The 16,486-nt window shown below is 43.9% G+C and overlaps 1 protein-coding gene across 9 annotated transcripts in view; it reads right to left on the bottom strand.

Annotated features, from left to right (window-relative positions):
• Positions 1–4,162: 4,162 nt before the first annotated feature.
• The window catches only part of TEAD1 (TEA domain transcription factor 1), a 270,542-nt gene continuing 258,218 nt past the window's right edge, over positions 4,163–16,486 (bottom strand). For all 9 annotated transcript variants that reach the window (XM_047877731.1, XM_047877736.1, XM_047877737.1 and 6 more), the window contains one exon: positions 4,163–11,932. In XM_047877731.1, the coding sequence (XP_047733687.1) occupies positions 11,819–11,932 (114 nt within the window). In that variant the 3' untranslated portion in view covers positions 4,163–11,818. The remainder of the gene's footprint in view (positions 11,933–16,486) is intronic.

Here is a 16,486-nt window from a genome sequence, read left to right as displayed (position 1 = left end):
TTGCTGAGAACGAAGCCAGAAATTACAAAGAGAGCTGAATTCACAGCCTTCACAAGTCTATGTTACAGTCAGGCCTTAAAAGTAAGTAGCAGCACCCTGAAACGTGGGGTGGGGACATCTGGGTGGAAACGCCGAGACTTCGAACGCTCTGGGCGAGTAGTACACCTGCTCTTGCTGGGATGGCAGCCTCCCCTGTGTGGAGACCACGTTAAGACCTCAACTGAACTGGATGCCTCACAAGATGAAGTACTTGCATCCCTGAGATCTGCCCCACCTCATCAATTACTAGGGTGGAGCCTCAGCATGTCCGGTGGAGGAGATCTGGTTCTTAATTCAGGAGGAAAGGGCTCATCACCAAGAGTGCACCATTTGGCTAGTCTGTACTCTTCAGTCCTGCAGGAACTGGCAGAACATGCCTGGAAATGGGGGCGCCTCAGTGGCTCAGGGGGCTAAGCGTCCAACTCTTGGTAACGGTTCAGGTCATGATCTCACGGTCGTAGAATCAAGCCCCAAGCTGGACTCCACGCTGAGTATGGAGCCTGCTTGAGATTCTCTCTCTCCCTCTCTTTCTGCCCCTCCCCCACTCATGCTCTCTAACATAAAAAAAAAAAAAAAAGAACGAGGCTGGGAATTAATCTTGAGAACCTGCAACTGGGCTAGCTTAGGGAGAGTTTCTTGGTATAGGTCACACTCTTCTAAAATTAGTATTTAATATCCTGGTAAGGGTATCTGGAGATGATCCTGGGTCAGCTGGACAGCGTGCTCCTGGGTGGCCTCTTGAAATCTGGAGGAAATGATGGCGTAGAGGAAATGTAGTAGAGGTGTTGGAACTGCCTTGGTACTTGGTACTGAGGCAGAGCTCAGAAAGTTCAAAGAGTCAACACTCCTGGAGGTGGGGGTATAATTTAAGACCAGAACACCTACCATAAAACTATGTGCTCCAGAAGCCCAAGAAAAGAGTCCCTTCACTAAAATCGCAAATGCGCCAGTGAATGGGGCATAAGTGTTGCTGAGAAACGCAGTGGTGGCCTGCAGGCCAGGGCTGATGGCAGGAGATACTGAAATGGATTTGGGTTCCCCTATGTGAACGAAGAGAAGGTTCTGGAACAGCAGAGACCAGGTAGCAGCAATTAACTGTCAGAGGCAAGGTAGTAACTACCATAACAGGCAGCAAAGGATGGAAACCAAGGAGTCTAGCTACTCAGGGATCTGTGAAGATGGCTAGGGGACCATGGTAAGATAGGGACAAGATAGATGGGCAACCATCGAAGGTGTTGATTGTATTAATCATAAAATATCCAAGATTAGATGAACAGATGTCAGCTGCTCCAGTGAAAGATCACTATCTGTCCCTCACCCTTTCCAGATCTAAGCCTGTTCTTAGACCCATAACTCACTGATCAAAGGGAAGGCTTGGATACTTGAGGAAGAATGCTATGATGCCACATCAAGGGCATCAAAGGAATTGATAGCCATTTGCCAGAATACCTATACACTCGGCAACAGGAAACACAGACATCTTTTTAGGACCTTGCTTTTTTGGCTTAGGATGGGAGTTGGCAAAACAATGATTTTTTAAAGCTTATTCATTTATTTTGAGGGAGAGTTGGGGAGGGGCAGAAAAAGAGAGAGAGAAAGAATCCTACGCAGGCTTCACACTGTCAGTGCAGAGCCTGATGCGGGGCTCGATCTCATGGACCATGAGATCACGACCTGAGCCAGTCAAGAGTCTGATGCTTAACCAAATGAGCCACCCAGGTGCCCTAAAACATTTTTTTTTTCTTCCTGTAAGGAGCCAGGTAGCAATTATTTTAGGCTATAGGTCTTTTACAATTAATCAACTATGCCTTTGCAGCACGAAAGCAGTCATGACAGCAAGTAAATAACATAGGAGCTAGTAGTGTGTTTTAATAAAACTTTATTTGCAAAAACAAAGAGCAGGCCAGATCTGGTTCACAGACTATAATTTCAAACCCCCTGGCCTTGAATGCAGTCAATTTTCATAAAAATTCAGTATGTGCTTGGAAACAATGTGTAGTCTCCCAATTGTTGGGTTCATCACTTTGTATTTTGTAAACTAGAACAGCACATTAAAATAAATATGTTGGGGCGCCTGGGTGGCTCAGTCGGTTAAGCGGCCGACTTTGGCTCAGGTCATGATCTCGCGGTCCGTGAGTTCAAGCCCCGCGTCGGGCTCTGTGCTGACAGCTCAGAGCCTGGAGCCTGTTTCAGATTCTGTGTCTCCCTCTCTCTGACCCTTCCCCGTTCATGCTCTGTCTCTCTCTGTCTCAAAAATAAACGTTAAAAAAAAGTTAAAAAAAAATATGCTGTTCAAATCCCCTATATATATCTGACTTTTTTTTTTTTTTTTTTGGTCTGCTTTGCCTGTAAATAACCCAATTAGTTTAGTTGTTTAAAAACTTCCCACTACGGAATGCCCAATTTTGCTTTATAAATTTGAACCTATGTTATTAAGTACATACAAGTTAAGAGTCTCTATTTTTTTCTGGGTAATTAAAACTTGTATCATTTGAAATAATCCCCATGAACTCTAGCAGTAATTTTTTCCCTTGAGCTATCCTAGCGTGAAAATAATCTATCAGCTTTCCTTTGGTGTTTTATTGGTATATTTTTCAGCCTTTGTTTTCAACCTTTCTATGCCTTTACATTTGAGTTGGTTTCTTATCAGCACAGAACACAACGTTTAAGTCTGAACGTCTTGGGAGCCAAAGCAAATAGGAGAACGTTTACTGGGGAAAAACCAAAAACAAATGCAGTCAGGTGGTTGGCAGACTATTTGCTATAGTTAAAACAACCTAGATATATCTGACATATGGGATGTTAAACAGAACAAAGGTGTCTTTAAAAGCAGTTTAAAAAACCCTAAGGCTTCACAGGGTTACACAACATTGTTTTATTTTGTTTTAATTGGAACTCTATCAGTTGTTCACTGATGACTTAACGGCAGCCGCTAATTTGGCTTTCTGTAAGTATAGCTATGTTAGTCTACTGCAACACTAAGTCAGAAACGATCCGGGTTCACAGCAAAGTTGCTCGTTCCCTCATCTTACAGAAGCCCTTATTTGTCCTCCCCTTTACTCTTAAAATCCCCTTTACTCAGTGATGTTCACCTCGTGTGTCTCTATCTTTGCTGAACTTCAGTTGACTGGAACCACAGGCACTAACGAAAGAGGTTTTTAATGTATTAAAGCACCTGGTTTTAGAGGAGTTGTAACGCAAAGGGTGCCACACGGTCAGTGGTGGAGTCAGAACGGCAAGGGGGGAGGCGTTTCCACCTCTCAGTTCTTGCCACTTACTAGCTTTCGTGACCTTAACGAGGGCTTACTTTCTCTGGGCCACGATTTCTTTATTGGAAAACAGGAAAGGACTCCTTTATTTGAGTGTGTGGTTTAGAGAAAACAGTGACTGTAACAGTGCCTGGCATACATTAGGGCCTCCACGAGGTGTTCCACAGTTCCTCTCTCTCTGCCCTGAGCAGCTCAGTGGACAACAGCATTCCTCCTGAATTGTGGCTTGCCGAAGAGGTCTCTTTTCAAAGGAGAGAGGAGATGTTGTTTCTTCTCTGTTCCCACTCCCACCAGTGACTTGTGGGGTTTGAGGCACAGTTGACCTCAGCTTTCAAAGAAATGGCAGAAACAAGACCCTCTGAGGTCTAGTTCACAGACTGGAGGATCCCAGGGTACACTCGGTCTTTGTGTCAGAAGCCTAAGGTCATCACTGTTTGAAAAATTTCTCGTCTAGCCTTGAGCTACTTACGTCCACGGATTCTCAGTGAGTCGTAATGTGGGGGTCAGAGGGGAGGAAGGACGAGGCAGGAGTCCCAGCCTTAGAAGGTGAACTATTTAAGGCTCCACCACTCACCGGTTAGGGCTCCGGATGACCCATCTCTTCTGAGCCTCCATTGGGGGTAATAATGTCACTGTCATTGGAACTATTGTAAGAATGAAAGGAAACAATGTATCCACATTGTATCACAAACACTTGGCCAGTGCCAAGCACACAGTAAACTTAACTCAGTGAATCAAAGGCTTTCTTATGCACGGGTGTGCCTCATACACCCGAATCATGGAGCCCACAGCTCACCCACAACACATAATCACATGTCATTTTCAACAGCATACACTTTTGCAGATAAAAAAGGTAGCCCACACTTTCATTGTCTTTATTTTTCATTGATACCGTATGAATACAAAGTTTCTAGAAAGCTACAAAATGTCTACCACTTTATCAAGAAGGCATCAAAATGTGTCACTTTGCAAAGACATGAAAACACCTGCAGGAACTGACACAAAAATAGCATTTTTAGAGTGATGAAATAATTGCACTTAACTGTCATGGATATTAAAGTTATCACACATATGTACCGCGAAAGCTAGAATACATTTTTTTTTTTTTTACAAAGCACTTTATAAAAAAATTCTCTGCACACAAACCCTATAATTTTCATATAACTATCATACTAAAGATAAATTCACTTTAAAGCCAACACTTAGAACATTTTTAAACAAAAAGGTACCAGTACCTAAACACAGACGTTAACAAATACAGGAATACTGTACTGCCGAGAGGTTTAACCGAATGCCTTTTGAAAGTTTCTGCAAACAGTTTAAGAAAACGTGTGTGAGAATTTGCCCCCACCCCCACCCCCAGATCTCCAATCTACCAAGAGGAACCTTATTACCCACAGGCAGGTTCCATAGCCCCCTCCCAGCCGCAGTACAATATCAAAGCAACCACTGAACAGATGAAGCGTTTCCGTCACAAGCCCATAGTATACACGGGACACAAAGACACAGACTGTGAGAATCCCATTAAGTCATTTAGAATGTGAACAAACACATGTGGCAAAACCAATTTACATAAAATCGAAGCATATTAAAGAATTAAAGGCTATTCGGGTTTCTTTTTTAAATGTTACAAAATTGTCTTGTTGTTTTTCAGGCACGTACTGTTTTTGTGTTTTCTTTCTTTCTTTTTTTTTCCCCCTTCTCTGCAGGCGTGAGCCTATTGACAAAGGCCTACAGAAGTGAATCTTTCCAGGAGGTAACAGGGAGATGTATTTTTCCTTTTTAAGAAGTGCAGTTAATATCTAATTTACACAGTCAAACTAGTCACAGAAAATGATCCAAAAAAATAACAATGAAAATAAAGAAATACGAGACTGGTTTCCAATTGATTTACGCCTAGATTCTGTTGGCCCCTCTCAGAGACCAGGGAAGGGCAAACCATAATGGAAAGCAGACAAAAGAGTCTACCTGAGAGAGGCGGAATCTACTGGAATCTGACCCCATTTAATGAGGAGCAAGAGGAAACATAAATGCCATTTCAAATGAACTAAAGTGATGGGGCGTGGCATATGACTGACTCAACGCAAATTCACGAAGAATAAAACAAGCGATAGCTTAGGAAGTATGACAATAAATACAAATATTTCATCTCAGTTAATGGTGCGTGACCTCAGTGAAACTATCCTTGCAACGCAATACATTTTAAACACAAAACCTTCATTCTTAACGATAAGAAGCGATGATGAGTTTATGGGAGAAATCTATTGCCAAACAAAGCACAGTAACAGTTGAGAAGAGAAGCAGGGAAACAAGTAATTGATTAATTTCTTTCAAGTTGTGGTGGAGTAAACTAGCAGGGAGGAGTTGGATACAAGCAGCTGACTAGCGCTTGTGTTAGGTCAGTTTCCTTTTCATCACTGGATTTTTTTTTTTTTCTTGTAGAAATTTCTATACTCACAACTTGGTGTGGGTAGGAATCACTCCTGAAATTTCAGAGCCCAGACAGGGTATTCTTAAAGACACCAGGTGGAGACGAAAGAACATACGCATTAAGAGTTCAGAGGCTAACTTTCAAAGATGTCTGATGTCATTTTGAAGTCTATATTGGTAAAGGACAATTTTTTTTTTTTTTCTCCTGGCTTTTGTTTGGCTGGTGTTTTTGCCTTCTGGTCCTTTCCACTCCTCTTCCTTACCTCTAACAGTTTTCCCAAGCTACACAAGGTTTGGATAAAAGCCAACACGGACTCTAGAGAGTTGCCCTTTTGAGGGCTGGAACATTCTTTGAAAATGCCGAATTGTGAATGGTGCTCTTTGGAAGTTTCTCATAGCACATTCATACACAACACTCAGAGTCAACATCTGCGCCGTAAGAAGAACACTTCAATTGTCATGACCCTAACTCGCTTTTTGTTCTGCACGGTCATCTCAGTTTGAGGCTTCTAGCTCTCGGCATGGTATCACTGTGTAAACCAGGTAAGTGCGCGCGGTCGTCCGGATGGAAAAGTGAGCCTCCAGAGACTGGACACGAACAGAAGGGGAAGGACGGATCTGTCCACCGGCCGGAAGTCTGCCGTTTGTGTGCAAGTCCCCTCACGTGGACGTGGGGCTGGGTGGCGAGCGGAGGGGACACCTGGGTCGCTGGCACACACAGACAGGACAACGACAGTTCCCGGGGGCCCTCCTCCCGCGGCGTGCCACTGGTGACTGGTGGCGGCCACAGGCAGGGTCCGCGTCGCACCCTTGTGGACAGAGGCCTGTGGTTGGTTACTCATCCTGGTAAACCAAAGGCATTACGGTGATCTCAGAATATTTTTGGTCTCTCTACAAATTTACCACGGCAGCACTTTTCTAAGCTGGAATCTCAAACCAAAGGCACTTCCATGCTAGAGCGCAGAAGGTTCATAAATAGCTAAGTATTTGGTCGTGAATTTAAAAGGCAGCGTTAAAAGTACAATTTGTTTTTCATGGTAAACTACGAAGTTGGAAAACTTTCCATTTTGGTATATACATTGGAGAGTGCGGTCAAAGAACCCACTCATGTTCGGCTTCCGATTTTAGACCAAGTGTGGCCAGTTTCTTATAGAACCGGAGAAAAATGGGCTTACGCAAGAGAAATGAGAACGGTTTTTGCCTGCGTGGTTTCAAATACTGGGCCAATTTCGTAAATGGGCGTGGAGGGTTGGGTAAGAAAAGGCCGGCGGCATGACTAGGTATCACTAAGGCACTGCTTACTGGAACGCTTTGGCAGCTCTGAATTTAAAACTCCCTAAAAAAGTAATAACAGTAGTAAGAGAAATGCTTCCAGCTTACAAAAGGGCTCACAGTTCCGAGGCAGCCTTTTGCACTGCGCACCCTACATGCAACGTCTCAAAGATTTAAGGCTTTTCAGAAATGACATGTGCAGGGCTTTGCCACAGAAACAGCAACAGAAAGAAAGAAGCAATGCAGACATTTCCTCTCAATGTCACAGGTGTGAACACCAACGCACAGAATTGGTTCTACCCTTCATTAGGACAGGTGTGGTGTACCAGACAGAGCATATACAAACTTATACAAATTGTATGTACCTGGTTTGGTAAAATCGACTGTCATCTCATACAATTCAAATAATTTACGGTTGTACAAAAACAGACTGCTAAAGCCGCTACGGTATCGAGACCTAAAGAAGCCTTGGGTTTAAGTCCTCTGGGGACCTGTAACACCAAGTGCCGGGAACCGGGGCTGCTTTTTGGCTGGTCTGAGTGTGGGACTTTGCTGCTGGGATGTTTGGCAAAAAGAAATTGGACTCAGAGTCTGGGGCAGGTGAATTGTCCTCAGGGTAAGCGAAAAGGCTCATCAGCTTTCATATCTGCTTGTGCGTGTCTCGCGTAGCTCCAAGCGGACCAGAGGCTCCATGTGAGAAGTAACGTCAGCATCGGGCGGGTGGGGGGGGAGGGATGCTATTACTCTGGCTGAGGGGGACGGTTCTTAATCTTCCCCCTCTCTTCTGACCTGAGCTTGTGCACACCTTTGTAGGGATCAGGTAGCCTTGAGCACCGGAGAGGAACAACCTCTACCAGGAGAGGCCAAGGATTAAGTGACAAGGTCCCAGAGCCTCCTCATCCTCATTCTGTCATTAACTAGCTGGGTGACTTTCAGCAGGTCACTTCCACTCTGGGCCTCAACTTTCTCATCGGCTAAATGAAAGACGGTAGATTGTGCCCTCTTGTAGCTCAATTAAAAAAAAAAAAAACAAAAAACCTATCAGCCCTCTTCCAGAACTGGTCCCTCTCTCCAACATCCCTAAAGATGAAAAGAAGTGTTCCAAAGGCTTCCATAAATTCTAACAACGGCACTGAAGGTAGGGCAGAAAGTAGAAGACCAGAGGAAGTTCACTGAAATGATGACAGCTTCGATCAGGAGACCCATAAGCTTCTGAGGAATCATGAAAATAGCCGGAACTTCCTTTCAAGCTGGTACACGAAAACCTGAAGATCAAATTCCAAATGCACCTAACATAGAGGTGCAAGTGGATTATCTGCCCGACGGCCACCAGCTGCTCCCGACTTCCCCAGGGATGAAGCAAGGGATACTTTGTAGCGAGACAGACTCTGCAGTTTAATAGAAGCTCTGAACTGGAAGAGACCTGGACATAATGTCATTTGAGTAATATTCCTACCTGCCTCTTAATGTCCTGAAACAAGGCTCCCAGGAGAGCAAGACTTCTAAGGGTGAAATGGAAGGAAACCAGAAAATCTCAAATATGCTATTGGTGACCTGTAAGACCTAGGGCCGTGCTTCTCAACGGGGGGCAGTGCTGTGCTCCGTGGGATACCAGGCAATGTCTGGAGACATTCTGGATTGTGGCAGCTGAGGCAGGGTGGGCAAGAGGCCAGGGATACTGTTAAACTTCCTACAATGCACAGGATAGTCCCACACAACAAGGAACTGCTCCAAACTGTCCGGTGTCGAGGTTTAGAAACCCTGGCTTGGCATAGCTTAGGCCTTCTGGGATTCTACCTGTTCTGAAAAAGTCCTGATTGTAATTTTAGGTCTCTTGCTAAGATGGAAACAAATGCCAACAGACCAGAGTCCAGTTCTTTAGTGCCTCCCTGTCTAAGCTGTGGTAAATCAGCCTCCAAATTCTCCAGTAAAAGCACATGATGTCCCTGACTCAATCCTGGTAGCAGAGGGTCACCAGGATAGATGGTACCCAAAAGAAAGCTGTAAAGACAGAGGTGTGGAGAGGCTTCTTTATGGTTTAGGAAGCTTTACATATAAAGGGTGAAGACTCTGCTATTAAGGGTGAAAGGCCAAAGACAGATCTGGATTAGGTGTTACTACACAAATCCCACCCCAGCACCTAATTTGAGAGAGATGGAGAGAGGGCCAAGTGTTTGGGTGATTGGGTCAGTGGTTAAGATAGGGAAAATATCTGCCCTGGAGAAAGTTTTAGAAGAACAAGACAAAAAGTAAAATTTTAAAGATCTTAGAAATGTCTTGAGAGCAAAAAGCAATCCTCAAGGATGTTCGTGTAAATGCCCCAAACTCAACTACGAAGGCATTTTGGGGAAGAGGGCATTTGGCGGGGTGGCATTAAAGGGCCCAGCCTGTCTCAGTGAGTTCAGCAGACCGGGGTCTGCCCTTCTCTGCAGCCAACAGAACCACCCTCTAGCTGCTCTTCTGGGGTCTGTTTGTGCTTTGAAAAGTAAACCCTCAGGAGCCCTCCTGGCAGCACAGAAGACCCCATTCCTGGGTGGGAATGTGAATCGGATGCCCCTCTCCCTGAATTCTCGGATGGTTCTGGCCATGGCGGGTCATTTACACCCCTCCGTAGGGTCCTGGTCCTGGGTGAGCGGGGTTTCCTTTGAGGAAAGATGCAGGAGACAGGAGCAAAAAAAGCATCCCCGGGAGGGGTGACCAAGAGAAGTCCTTACGTATGATGACCATGGAAGAAGCTTAAATGCTTAGGCTGGAGACTAGATGGAACAGACAACTGGGGCCAATCCTTCCAAGGCCCACTTAGAATCAGAGAATAAACGTTAGTTTCTTTACAGAGGGAAGACAGATCTCATCCTGCTGGTGTGAATGAGGGATGTGCGTTGCAAATGGGAAACATTCTGCACTTTCTTCTCTGGTCTTCCCAGGAACCGGTGGCGTATGAGTTTGGAACAGGTCAGGCTTGGTCCAGTGTCCTTCCCTCTGCCACAAGCCAGCCACACCCTCATGATCATGACCACCAGGCACTAATCAATACACAAGCAGGGCGGGTGGTGGGACAGGGAAGAGGGGAAGTTACTTGGAGGTGAAAGAACAGGGTGTTCATTTTCCAGCGTAATGAAAAAGTCTTAATAAGGTTCGTGACTTACAGAACTTATTCCACCATGTTAACATATGCCTGGCAAATATAAAAACGTCACTTTCCTCTGGGAAGTTGGGGAGTATGCCCTCTCTCCTTCCCAATGAAGCACTTACGGAAAAATAACCCAAGACATGTTGGCCACTTCAAACCAGCTGTGCCTGGGCAACGCTTTGGAATATTTGGGTCGGAAAGTCGAATTTCTCCTGGGAAGAGAACCTCCCAAATGAGTCTGTTTGAAAAAGTCAGAGGGCGCTGGGACTCTCAGACCTCAAACAAGTACTCTGACTTATTGAGAGATGTTGAGAAAACGGATGTCCTGTGAGAATATAGCTAGATCTATGGACACAGACTGAGATATACATACGTATCAGCACCTAGCAAATTGAGTGACACTAAATGTTCAATAAATATGTGTTGAATAACTACACATGTATATGTGTATAGAGGCATACACAAACACACACATACACATATAGTTATAGCAGGTTAATATGCATGTTGGTTCACCAGAAATAATTTATCCACAGGCTGGTGAGGATGCTTGCAAGTTTTCTGGGGAGCAGAGATGCTAAAACTGATGAGCCTTTTACTTGTTTGGTTGATGAAATTTCTCCCAGCCACAGGATTTTCTAGATTTTGCAGCTCACAGTGCAGTATTCGTGCCAATTTTAAATTTTTGTTATTAAATTTCAGTGGTTCAAACATTTACTCATCTTTATAAAAAATTTGGTTGTCCATATAAAATATAACTGCACACACAAGACTATAAACATTGTACGTTTAGATTTTCAGTATTTATCTACTTATTGCAAAAAGAGCCATCTTTTCTTTTTCATTAAATAATCATCACATTAGTACAATACAATTTTATATTTCTTAAATATACTATATATGTTAAGGATAAGGGGTGAAGTTTTCTTCCTTTGTAATACCTGTTCAAGAGTTTAATGGATTAAGAGATTAGTTTTAACCTTGAGGAAAAAAAAGTACAAATTTGTCTCATTAGAATATTTCTACCAAGCATTTAAGGCTATATTTTAACATTTGGTTTCAAAAAAGAAAGAAAAGTTTCATTTAAAAAATAATTTAGTGAATTACATTCTTTCATAACTTCCACCCTAATTAGTTACAAAGATAAGTCTAAAGATTCTTAGTTTTGTGTACTAATTTACATTTATATTTAAAGATTAATTTTACTTGTATCTTAAAACAAGAATTTTATGTTGGAAAAAAAAAAAGAACTAAATACATTTGTATAAAGGCTGTAAATGTCCCATGGCAAATGCTCTGTCTCAAATTTTTTCTACCACAATTAGAAACAGGTCTCTGCAGACTGAGACCCGGGTTCTTAAGGTTCATCCTTCCCAAAAAATTGTGGGCTGTGGATCTGAAGGACACATAGAAACAACTCGATTTCTCTTTTTACAACTGTACCAGAACTTCACAGCTACAATGATAGTATGAACACATGAAAAATGACTTCACTCAAACAGGATTTAGAAAAAGTCAGGGTGACCTTGGGGCCAGGGCACCCCCCTGTGTGGTGAGGTTTACAGTCAGTCATTCAGTAATGGAGAGAGAGTGTGTGTGCGCACATATGTGTGTGTGTGTGTGTGTGTGTGTGTGTGTGTGTGTATATACAGATGTCTATATATATAAATAACCATGTTCAGTCTTTTACAAGCCTGTAAATATGATGTTGTGCTCCATGTTCACTATTTGAAACTTCAAATACACAGGCCATGCAGAGAAGAGTTTCTTGTGTATCCCTGTTTGTTACCACCTGTTAAAAAAAAAGCATATATATATATATATATATATATATACACACACACACACACACATACACACACACATACAGATAGAAAAACTCACATGGATGAAGACATACTCCATCTGTACCACGACAACTAGGATTTGCTTGGAGAGGAACAGTCTCAAGTCCAGCAGGTAGACTGTTGGAGGTGTTCTGGCCTGATTCTGCCCTCTCCAACAAACTCAGGATATTCTGGGTCTGACTTGAATCCTATGTGAACTTAGGTACCATGTGTAAGAAAAACCTTCCGGACAGGGCCTCACCCATTATCTGGGTTCACGAAGAGACCACAAGAATTAGTGTGGGTTTTGGGGGAGGGTCAATTTCTTGACAACGAAGACAATTTCCTAGCATTCTGTCCCACGAGACAGGTCATTTACCCTAGGAAACGCCTCCCATCTTGTACCTAAACTTTTACGAAGTTGGTTTCACAAGGGCCAATGATAGACATGAGCCCCACGAATGCCCTGCTCACCAACCAGCAGTGCTAGGACTCAGTAAAATAAGTAAGGAATGGTGGGAGAATTTTGTCAAAGGATCTTTCTTTTCATTTTTCATTCATATAGGCTTTAGCTTTTGAAATGTACTTGAAATACTCATCTAGTTCAATACTCATCATCTACTTCCCCTCCTGGTTGAAGTCCCTGGACTCCAGCTCTCTGTTCTTCTTGCTCATGGTCTCAGCCTGCGTTCCTATCTTGAGTGACCGGATCTGACCCAGGTCCCTGCGGCCCCTCCCTACTTCTAAGAGCCATTCTCACAAGGGACTTTCTAAAAGCCCCGTGCCTTCAAACACTTGGAGTCTGAGGGCCTAGTCCAGTGCATCGGGGGCCCCGCCCCCAGCTCTGTCAGGCTGCTTCACCCATGTTGTTTCCCTTGCCTTCTTGGTATCCAAGGGTATGGTCTCTGACTGATGACTAAAGTCTCACAAACTTGTAATTCCCCATCAGAGCACACAGTACTGTCTGTAAGTACACACAGATTTGTAAGATTTTTTTTTTAATACCCATGTCATTCAATGGGTTATAAATTCCTGAAGAACAGGGGCCATGTTGCCTAATAACTAGTCTGGCACACAACAGCCATTTAATAAATATTTGCTGAATGAATGACAAGCCACATAATAGCCAACATATAGTAACTGCTTAGTATACATCTACTCAGTATTAAATGCTTCATACACATCCGTCTCATGTAATATTATAATAACTCCATGAGTAGGTGCCCTATCAGATCCCCTCTGACAGAGAGGGAGGTAGGGGAGTTAGGTGATTTAAGGTTATACAACTGTCGGGGCACCTGGGTGGCTCAGTCAGTTGAGTGTCTGACTTTGGCTCAGGTCATGAACTTGCGGTCATGAGTTCGAGCCCCACATCAGGCTCTCTGCTGTTAGCACAGAGCCTGCTTTGGATCCTCTGTCCCCCTCCCTATGGCCCTCCCACACTTGCACTCTCTCTCTCTCAAAAAAAAAAAAAAAAAACCAAAAAACTTGATAGTTTGAAAAAAAATTAAGGTTAGACAACTGTCAACTAAGAAACCCAGATCTGATTTTGAAGACCTTTTTTTCTAATCATTAAGCAATGCTGCTCTAGACAAATGAATTGATACAATAATAGATTATCTACATTTATTGTTTCTGGGGAATAAAGATTTTTTTCAATATTGGTACCCACCTGCTTTCCTGGTCTTATTTCCTGCCTCTTCCTTCACAGACCAGACTCCAAGTATGCAGGCCTCTTATCCTGGAAACCTCTCTCCCTCTCTCCCCAAGTCCAAAGAAATGCCATGTCCTGCCTGCATTTACCTCCTGAACAGCTCTTGAATCATCCCGGTCTCCACCGCCACAGCCCAGGGGACCAGCCAAGCACCCAGACTCCCCTACCAGGAGCTACCCTGGCTCACACATTCCCAGGGGCACACAGCAGCCACAAAACCCCTGTAAGTAATATAGATCTGACAACAACACACTCTTGCTTAAAAACTCCGATGGCTGAGCAGATCCCGCTCGGTCTGGCTGTTCCCGTGGCTGTTCCTACCTGGCTGGCTCCCTGGGCTCCTCCCTCTCTCCACGCCAGCCACACCCCCCATTTCCAGTCCTTCCACTTGCCTGCACACCTGCAGTGCCCTTCTCCGCCCTCTCCGCCTAGTCACCCGGCGGGTATGCCTCAATGGTTTCTTCCCCCGGGAAGCCTCCCTGACCAGGCAAATGCTCCTGTCATGTGCTCTCGTGGCACCACGTACCTCCCTCTGCCAGCCAGCAGCCACCGTTTGGTTTACATTCATTTTGTGATGGATCGCTTGAGGAACCCCTGCCTCTCTCAGGAGCCTCCAGGACGGCTGTCCCACCCCATCTAGGTCACATCCCAGCACCTAACGCTTACGTATGCACCCACCGAAAAGCCCTTTGCTTGGTAAATCTGCAAAGTGTCTGTTTATCCATCAAGGCAGCTTAAACCTCATCTTTTAACATCTCTGGGAATTCTCCCACCTCATTCCAACTACAGGTAACTGCTCAGGTAGTTACACTACTCTGTATGTCCAGGTGTCTGTTTCTCAAGGATACTGCAGCCACGTAACGTACAAAGGTATTGTAACCGTCTCTTTCCCCTACCAGGCCAGGATTTACTATAGGAAAGGGACTGTGTTATATTTGCGCTGTATTCTGGCAGCTAGTACTATCTCTCCATAGTTTAGCTGAACAAATGAAAATATTCTCAATGACCTTTGAGGTGAAGCATACAGATGTGAGCATTTTGTTTGTAAATGGAGGAGAAAACTGTTTAGAGACTTCAAAAAACTGACTCAAACCAAGATCATAAAGTAGAGTTGGGTCTTAAACCCCCGTTTTCAGACTCCAGGATCATGAAATAACCTGCGAAGTGTCTTTTCTATCATTTTAAGTCTTAATTTATGTGTGTCCTTAGCTCTGTGACCTCAGAGAGACCGAACATTCCTTATCCATAAAATGGGAATAAATATGACCTTATAGTTCTGCGGTGAGAATTTCATAATACGACATCTACAAAAGATTCAGCACTGTGCCTGGAACCTCTATGATTTACCTTACCTTCTCGCAAACTTTCTAGGAAAGAAAACGTCCTATTTGTTTTTTTGTTTGTTTTTTTTTAAAGTAGGCTCCAGGCCTGACGTCGGGCTTAAACTCACAACCCTGAGATCAAGAGTCAGATGCACTACCAACTGAACCAGCTAGGTACCCCCAATGTGTCCTATTTAGACTTGATGATTGAGATTCAAAAGGAGGAAAGAAAAAAATGTCCCTAGCAACGTGTATGTATGTCTGAATATACCTCGAAAGAGGACAAGAACGCTTGGCCTATGATTCAGCTACTGTCTTCCCCAGTCTGGATACTGTCACTAAGGCCTTCCCTTTACGGGTTCACCTCAATTTCTCCATCATCCTGATGAAATCAGAGTCTAGCTCACCAGCCAGTAAGGTCTGGGACTGATCTTGCCGACAGAGGCTTTGTATCCAATACCTGGTAAAATACCTGTCACTGTGTCCAGCAGCTGCCAGCCTGGCCGTATTCCTACACCCTTCCTGGGAGGAAGAGCTCAGAAGTACTATTTCTCCTTTATTCATCAAGGAGAGGATGTGACTCTCATAATCCAGGCGTACTGGTTTAATTTCAGCTTTTCTAAATGCTAAAATATTATTTCTGGCAGACATTTATTGAGAGCTCCTAGTTCTTCGTAGCAAAAGGATTTATTTAGTGGTTTAATGATACATTTTGGAAATTAACATAATGTGGTGTGTTTTCTGAATATCTAAGCTGCTGGAAGTCACGTGTTCTGAACGAGTATTACTAGTATTCATGAGTTTGGGGGCCAACAGATGCTTTTAATTTCTTCTGGGCCTGATTTTTCCCAAGCTATGCTCTGTGAGGTAGGGTTATAGGCAATGAGGACATATTCCTTAACATGCTGGAACAGACCTTAGAACTGGTTTGTAACAACGCCTAAGGCTGCTTCCAAAAGAGGTGGGCTGGCCCATTCACTCACAGAGTTTGGGTTAATTCGTGAGGCTATTCAATGTCCACCCCAAGGTGCCACACTCACCTTTTGCTCATCTGAGCACAAAAGTCACCTGTTCTCAAATAGCAACAGGAAGCACCTATACGACAAGTGCCTGCCAGCAGCCCAAACCGTAAACTGCTCAGTTTTCGCTAAAGACCATCAGGGAACACGATACTAGTAAATAATAGTTATCAAAGAACAGGCTTTCCAAACTCTCCCTCAGGTTGCTAGTTTCTCGCGGACACGCCTGAGAATCCACGGAGATTCCCTCTCAGGAATAAATGAAAATTACATGCCAAATGATCTGTCCGCCAATTGTATGCCGATCACGTGTCTGTGAACTCTTGAGGCTCTGCTCTCTGTGGCTCACTTAGCCATCCCCTATAGTGGGTCTCAACACCTGGGAAGCTGTAAAAATGAAGCAAAACCAGGATGCTGGGCCCCACCTCCAGGGATTCTGATTTTATTTATCTGAGATGGGGGCCA

This window comes from Prionailurus viverrinus, chromosome D1, assembly GCF_022837055.1.
Source record: "Prionailurus viverrinus isolate Anna chromosome D1, UM_Priviv_1.0, whole genome shotgun sequence".
Taxonomy (NCBI): Eukaryota; Metazoa; Chordata; class Mammalia; order Carnivora; family Felidae; genus Prionailurus; species Prionailurus viverrinus.
This window is presented reverse-complemented; position numbering and strand designations above follow the sequence as displayed.